Source organism: Ahaetulla prasina, chromosome 3 (genome assembly GCF_028640845.1).
Source record: "Ahaetulla prasina isolate Xishuangbanna chromosome 3, ASM2864084v1, whole genome shotgun sequence".
Lineage (NCBI taxonomy): Eukaryota > Metazoa > Chordata > Lepidosauria > Squamata > Colubridae > Ahaetulla > Ahaetulla prasina.
In genome coordinates, this window is record NC_080541.1 from 142,292,804 (window position 1) to 142,300,963 (window position 8,160).

Below are 8,160 nucleotides of genomic sequence, written 5' to 3' on the forward strand. Positions count from 1 at the left end.
GCTGCCGTTCGCTGTTTATTAGCATACTCCGGCCCCGTACTCGGCAACCGAGAGTCCAATGAGGCCCAAAGACCTCATTCCCGGCTGCCGAGAAGATGACAAAGCCGGGCCGGAGTACCAGCAGCTAGGCAGGCGATGGGAAGGCATCACGGCCCAAGGATTCACCAGCCGCACTCTCCGTGAGTATTCAAAACGCCGCCATAACGCGCACGCGCAGAAGTATTGATGGCTATGACTCACAAAATTGAAACCACAATCCATTTTAACAACCATCACAAGTGTATGGTTGCACCAGCCATCTTGATTTTTTTCAACACACCTCTCTATGGACCATATTATAACTAATCAGTCTGTGACCCATTGGGTTATCGTTTCAGCGATATTACTTTGAATTCCCCGATGCCTTTAATAATGGCATTACTTCTACTATATTGCCTTCACTAGAGAACTTTTTTAAAAAATTCAGGGAACTATTCAGAGTTGCATAGCACAGTCAACCATCAGGAGCTCACCATGGGAAATCTTTTATGACAATTTGTATTGTATCATAAAATGTATGATAATTTTATGTCATGAAATGTTTATAACTTTTGCCAAATTTCATTTCCACAGGCGTCATGAGTTCCAGATTTTGGATGCATTTGACAAGTTAGTCTATTTGGGGTACTATTTGAGGTTCAAAATGTTTTGCCCTAAAATGGCGCAGCATTTTGTTCCGTTAAAGATTACAAATATGAGAGTTTTAATAGTATATAGATGTTATTGTTGCCTTGAATTTATATTGATTAACATGACTGAAGCAAAGAAAACAGTTGCAGAAGATTCCTGCTATTTAGGTTCATGTATTTATTAAGAGTAGAAAATAGCTGATTTTTAGAGTATTCCTCCAAAATTATTCCTATAATTCTCTTTCTTTCTATGATGAAGAAACTTCTAGATAATGCTGAAAGAGTATACCTTTCGAAATCTTAGAATTCATCTGTAATCTAGTTACTCATGAATGTACTCAGAAAAATTATTTATGATATCTTAATCAGTATTGTATAATTAAAATGTACAGTATTGCCAAAATTTGGGTGAGTACTATATTGTACAATGGTAGGGACTAATGAACTATCTCAATCTACATAATTTTCAGTGTAGTTATTTCCAAATATGTCAAACAGTTTTAAGTAAACTGCAGCCTTTGATCAAAGTCAGTTGATCCATTAATTAATTTCATAACCAAAATGTCATTTTTGCAATGAAATACAATATAGTACATTAAAAAAACAAAGATAATAGCATAATATACATGTAATCCTCATTTAGCAACTGCCTCATTTAGCAACCATTCACAGTTATAGTAGTTTTGTAAAGCAAAGGAAAGCTGAAGTAAGATCATAGCAGAATTGTGGTTTCACTTAGGAACTGCTTTGCTTAATGACTAAGTTGCCAGTCCTAATTATAGTCAGCAAATGAGGAGTGCCTATATATAAAAAGGAGATAAAGCAGTAATTTGCAACAAGGCATATTGTTAATGGTACTTGTGTATGTAGAGGTCAGGGACTACAGGAATATATGAATCTAAAAAAACCTGACCCCAATGTGTCACCTCCTTGATAAAATTTCAAAAGTTCATATAATCCATTTAGATGCAGTTGAAGAAAAGACAGCAAAGGCACTCAGAATGCTGAACAGCACCAGACCTAAGACGGACTGCTTCCCAGCAGCACTCTATAGAGAGGGAAAAAGATAAAATCACATTCTAGGACTAAAACAAAGTACAAACCTTTACTACTTTTTATGAAACTTGTTATTTTTTATATTCCTCTCCATAGCCTGAACCCAGCTCTCCAAGAAAAATCTCTGGCCTAGAGACTTTCCTTTTGGGACTAACAGATAAATCTCTGGGAAAAAAGTCATGGAACTTTGTTTTTGTATATGACAATTGCAGCAAACTGGAATGATTTGGCATTACCCACACGGAGGAAAACTTGGTGAAGATGATAGAACTTGCACAGCTGGCTAAATTGACATCTTTGATTAGCGAAAAGACAACATCTACATTTATTGCTTATAGATTTTTCGCATTAAAAAATGAACTTTTGAATTGTGATTTTGAGGATTAGAAAATATTAGACAATAGAAAAAGGGAGGTTTTTTTGTAACTGTAGAGTAAGACATAGTTGCGTAATTATACTTGAATTTGCTGCAAAGGAAATTAGAAGCTTCTTTTTTTTCTATTTTTTTTCTTTTTTCTTTTTACACCTTTGTCCACAGCCTAAACCCAGTCTTCATTGATTGGAACACCCACAAAAGGATTTGCTCTATCCATAAATACAGAATTTGGAATAATTCGTAGATATTGGCATACTGAGAATATGACAGCTATACCTTTTTCAAAAATGATATAGAGATATCTTGTAAAATGTGGAAGTCAAGTAGAACACCCCTTTACATACATACATCTTATTTCAGGCTTCTGTGTGAACTCGAAAAACTGATGTGGCTGCTTGAGAAACTGTCTAAAAAATGTGGCTACTATAATGAGTTGACTGCAATATGGGAATGTAGCAATGGACGAACAATGGTGAGGAATTGAGGAGGCTGGATTTTTCTTTCCTGTACCCTTGTCTTTAATTACACTTCCTCCATTCTGATATTATACATGAAGGCTCCTTGGATTTATATATATAAAAAATACTCATTCACTGCCTTAGTCTTCAAGCACATTAATTCAAAGTGCAGTTAGATATGGGAGAATGCTTTTACACCAAATACATGTACATTCTAATCTACATGATCATGCTACAGATAGTCATCGATTTACAACCACTTTTGAGACAGGAATTTCCATTGTTAGAAGTGAGTCACACCCAATATTTTTTGTTGTTGCCATAGTCATTAATCAAATCTGCTTTCTGCCATTGATTTTGCATGTTGGAAATGCCTTAGGAAGGTTGCAAATGGTGATTATGTAGCCCTGGGATGCTGTGGCTGTTGTAAATAAATACCATTTGCCCAACACCTGAAGTTTGATCCTGTGACTATGGGGATTCTGCCACAATCCTAAGCGCAAAGACCATTTTTTTTCCAGGGCCATTGTAACTTTGAATGGCTAAATTTAAAGTGTGACATAGAGAAATAGTCATTTAGCCATCATTCATATAAACGCCATGCTCTGGCTCTGAGATGGCTCACAAATGATGAAGACATGTATCCACAATACAGCTTCCATCTCAGCACCATTCCAGAGTTGCCATTCCATCTCAGTGCCATTCCTGATCCTATAGTTGGATCAAGCTGATCCACACTGGAAAGTGGTGCTTTTTTTGGAAAAACGGAAGAAAGCCTCTTAGGCAAGCATTCTGTGTCAAATGAAGAGGAAGCTTGAGAAGGTAAGCAACCTGCTGGGTTCCACTTTGCCCACTGCAGAATTCCCCTTTTATTCCAGTCACAGGGCTCTACGCCTCCATGGCTATTCCTTCTTTTGTCCTCCTGGACAAAAACTTATCTGGCAATTATTGATGGGCATTGATTGATGCAATCCGGGATTATTGACCTCCCAGAAGACTTTACATGAGATCAAAACAAAAACTTATCCGGCTATTATTGATGGGGATTGATTGATGCAGTCAGGAATTAGTGATCTCCCTGAAGACTTTATATGACTTTACATGAGATCAATATCCTCGCTAGAGAGCTGCTGAGAGCAGATGGAAGCAGAGTCTACAAGAGGCCAATGAAAGAGAGTTGATTTAGCGACTCATTCACCGCTGTAATTGGAAGCAATATCTAATTAGTGTTCAATTAGAAAGGTCACACGTGCTTTGGCGGAGCAGTAGCAGCAGCAGTAGTAGTGATTCGGGTTTTAAGAGTATGAACTCTTAAGGACTCCCATGTCTGGTCTCTGTGCCTCCCCCCCAGTTCCTTCCTCCCTCCTTTTGAAGAGCACTGCTGGTGTTCTTCAATGCAGCAGGAGCTGTGGCAGATCATTCCTTCACTGAAGACATGAAGAAATATTATCAACAGGGCTACATGGACAGGCCCTTAATAAATGGAAGTAGGAAAGATTTTCCGGGTACAATACTTACAGAGTTATGAGACTGATGGCTCTGAAAACCCTGAGGATAAAACAGATACTAATTGATTACATCAGCAGCTCAATGTTGGAGCACTCATGCAAGGCCTTATGTAGCTTTGAAGACCTTGCTGTAGGGAGACCTTGCATTAGCAAACAAAGACCAGAATTCCTGGTCTTCAGTATTTTTATATTTTTTCTCAGAATTCTGAAATGTGACTTAGTTTCTTTGGAGAAAGAATGTGCCAACATTTCTATATTAATGACAGGACATCTAGTTAGGTAATACCAAACTGCAACAAGCTCATTTATTTAATGTCGTTGAAGTAAGAGATAAGGAATAGAGATTTGTACTGAAATCTATTACAGTATATTGGGCAGTAGACCCACCCAGTCCAATAAGACCAGCTCCTGTAATCAGTAATCCTAAATATATTTAACTGGGACAGAAATCCTACTGAATTCAGTAGAACTTGTAATTGGCAATGCACCTTAGCCTAAGATTATACATTGGCTTTAGAACAAATAATTCAATGCAAGAGCTCTGGTTGGTAATAATACATACCAATATTTAGAAGTTTGATACTTTCAGTTTGAATTGGATCTGGTGGCTCATATATATTTTCATATACTTTTTTTTTTTACTATTAATGTCTAAACCAATACTAAAATTAATCATTGAGAAAGCTGAGTTATCATTTGCCTTCTGAATAAAAGAAACCCTATAGAAATAAGCAACCCAATCTTTATATTCCAAAATGCTTGTGGGAAAGATACTGAATAGTCATTCTGAATGTATGTGATCAAACATACATTATTACAGCACAAAACTATATTGGATTCCTCAAAATTCAATTGAACTTAATACCAAAACCAGGATTGTAAATTTGAATAGGCTCAAAATCAGTGTCCACATTCTCCCTAAGGTATAACAAATACAACAGTATCAGAACAACCTATTTTCTTTCTTAACTGTAAGGACATTACAGGCTATACTGATAATAGAGGAAATAATCAATTAACTAATGTAGCCCAAATACATTTATTTGAGTAGTCCTTACTTGTCCACTCTGTTGCTTGCCTCTTCCATTACCAGCAAACTGAGTACTTCCATGCTGGGAACCCTGTGAAGGCAAAAAAGGCAATTAGAAAATGAAAATAATTTCAACGTTCTATAAATATGTGCTAATGCTTGAGAGAAAAATTACCTGACTACCTTTATGTTGAGTACTTCCATATGACTTATAACCTGATTGGAAAAGATTGTGATCTAATTCTATGTAAAGGGAAATTGAGGCCCAGCTAGACATGTCATTGAACAGAAGCTCTTCCTGTTGTTTACTTTTTTCTAAAAAATGATTAATTTGTCCCTCTTGTTTTGAACTGAGACTAGAACACTGGAGAAGGGAGTTAATCTTATGAACCCACATCTATTCTTCACTGTAGGTTTTCTCTCTCCTTGCAGCCATAATATAGTATTTCCTGATCCATACCAAGGAAAAAAATGTCATCATAGCTATAGATCAGGGATGTCAAACTCAAGGCCCGGGGGCCGCCCTCAGCCCGTGGGGTGCTTAGATCTGGCCCGCGGAGCTGCCCTGGAAACAGCAAAGGACCAGCCCACAATGCCTCTGCCAGTGAAAACAGAGCTCGGGAGCTCCATTTTCCCTGGCAGAGGGTTGCAGGAGGCCGTCGCAGCCGAAAACGGAGCTCGGGAGCCCATTTTCTCTGGCCGAGCGCTCAGGCCACCAGAGGCACCAACACAAGTGACATTGAGCTGGCCATGCGCACTCTGGCCACACTCACCCTGCCCAAGGTCAAACACATGCCTGATGCAGCCCTCAATGAAATCGAATTTGATACCCCTGCTATAGATAGTCCTCAATTTATGACCTGTCATTTAAAATTATGATGGCTCAGAAAGGGTGGTTTATACCTATAAAGCACTTCTGATCATCATAAAACATCATGCCAGGCAATTCCCAGAAAGTAGTCTTTCTTATTTAATGCACATTTGTATATAATGTATACTGCTTCTTCTCAAATAGTCATTTAAAGTAAGACTTCACTGTTTTGGCAGTGATACCCTCTAAGTAGGAAATGCATTATTAAAACAACGGCCAATCCACAAAAAAAGAATCATTGCCATTATTTATTTATCAGGCTCATATCGCACCTTTAAATCGCCTTAAACCTGTCAATATCACACTTCCATTATTTCCCACATTAACAAATTTCAGGGGTTTGCCTAAAAGTGTATAATTGGCAGAAAGTCACCCAATATATTTCCAAAGCTAAGGGTAGACTTGAATTTGGGTGTTCCTGTCTCTAGTTCTTAGTGATTGTATCATACTGACTTTCACTGATGTTGACCTCACTGAGTCTCTTATGTTGTGTTGCCTAAACACACGCAGTGAAGAACAACCCACCACACCTTTCTGCAACGCTCAGAATTAATGTGTTCTGTTACTGTATTCCTCTTACTGTTAGGAACTTTATTTAATCACATCTTGGTTCTGTAACTGAAATCCATTATTCTGCACTCAGAACAATGAAACAAGGTACACAGCTTTGTCAAATATTTGACATGTCCTCTCATATCCTTCCTCAGCCTTCTTTTCTCAAACCTAAGCATTCTCAATTCAGTCTCTCTTTGCAGGACTTACTTATGTGTATTATCTTTCTTAATTTTATTCTGTGATCAAAGGCTGACATTGCCATAAAATATAAAATCCTCCTAAAAATATTCTCCTTACTTGTCCACTATATTTGCTTCCTCCTCCACTACCATATTGGATGCTCGCACCATACTGACTTCCTTGTCCACCATCATACTGGCTTCCTTGTCCATGATATTGGCTGATGCTGCTATATGAGATTCCTTGTCCACCACCATATTGGCTTCCTTGTTGTTTACTGGCACCATATGAGCTTTCTTGTCCATTAACATATTGACTTCCTTCTCCACCACCATCTAGACTTACTTGTCCACCATCATACTGGCTTCCTTGTCCATCATATTGGCTGATGCTGCTATATGAGACATCTTGTCCAGCTCCATACTGGCTTCCTTGTTCACCATCCTGGCTACTGCCACCATATGAGTTTCCTTGTCCACCACCATATTGGCTTCCTTGTCCGCCACCATATTGACTGTTGCTGCTATATGAGCTTCCTTGTCCACCACTATATTGGCTATGGCCACCCTGCTGGCTTCCTTGTCCATTATATTGGCTACTGCCACCATGTTCAACATATTGGCTGGTGCCCCCATTCAAGCTTCCTTTTCCGTGACCATATTGGTCACTAGCTGATTGGGAACCCTGTACAATAGAAGTCAGGGTTTTTATTTCATGCTCATTCTCATTGCCAAGTCAATTCATGTCAAATCATCATTTCTATAGAAAAATATTCCTTACTTGTTCATCACCATATTGGCTGCTTTGTCCACGATAAGAGGAATCCTATTAAAGAAAAATTCATCTGCATTTTTAAACCTGATCAAAAAGAAAAATCCCTAAGAAAGTTTCATTTATTAATATATCTAGATGAACACCTGATATATTAGACTAGAAACATTTCTAGTTTATAAATTACTGTGCCAAAAGAAAGCAAAGATAGTTCCAATAGTAATAGGCATATTGTGTACAATCCCAAAACATCTGGAGCACCACTTGAACACTACCAGCATTGACAAAATCATCAGTCAATTGCAAAAAGCATCTTTACTTGAAACAGCTTGCATCCTGCAATGTTACTGTCACACTGTCAAACAACAATGTGTGCCTCTCCCAGATCCTAGGGAAGAACTTGATAAGTGGATTAAAATGCCAAATCCAGTCTAAACATCTGGTTGATGATGCAACAAGTCATAATAATAGAAACAATTCTAGACTTCTCTTGCTGATGGCGCTATCCAACTCTGAGCTACTTCATCTCCAGAATTAGAGATTTGCATGGAGCTCCACAGAGCTCCCAAAATATTAATTGATCCTAACTGACCTTCCATCATTTATCAACGATATATGGACCTCCAGACATTTATTGGTCTCTTGGATTGTCTAATCGACTCCTGATATTGATCACTTTGGACAACT

The 8,160-nt window shown here is 38.1% G+C and overlaps 1 protein-coding gene across 18 annotated transcripts in view; it reads right to left on the reverse strand.

Moving 5' to 3' along the window:
• Positions 1-249: 249 nt before the first annotated feature.
• The window catches only part of LOC131196433 (hornerin-like), a 114,380-nt gene continuing 106,469 nt past the window's right edge, over positions 250-8,160 (reverse strand). For 3 of the 18 annotated variants that reach the window (XM_058179261.1, XM_058179263.1, XM_058179258.1), the window contains 5 exons: positions 7,483-7,527; positions 7,048-7,386; positions 5,125-5,187; positions 4,077-4,106; positions 253-1,716 (listed from right to left, as the gene is read on the reverse strand). In XM_058179261.1, the coding sequence (XP_058035244.1) occupies positions 1,618-1,716; positions 4,077-4,106; positions 5,125-5,187; positions 7,048-7,386; positions 7,483-7,527 (576 nt within the window). In that variant the 3' untranslated portion in view covers positions 253-1,617. Of the gene's footprint in view, positions 1,717-4,076; positions 4,107-5,124; positions 5,188-7,047; positions 7,387-7,482; positions 7,528-8,160 lie in introns of all 18 variants that reach the window. The other 15 variants (XM_058179256.1, XM_058179254.1, XM_058179250.1 and 12 more) reach the window with 9 other exon arrangements.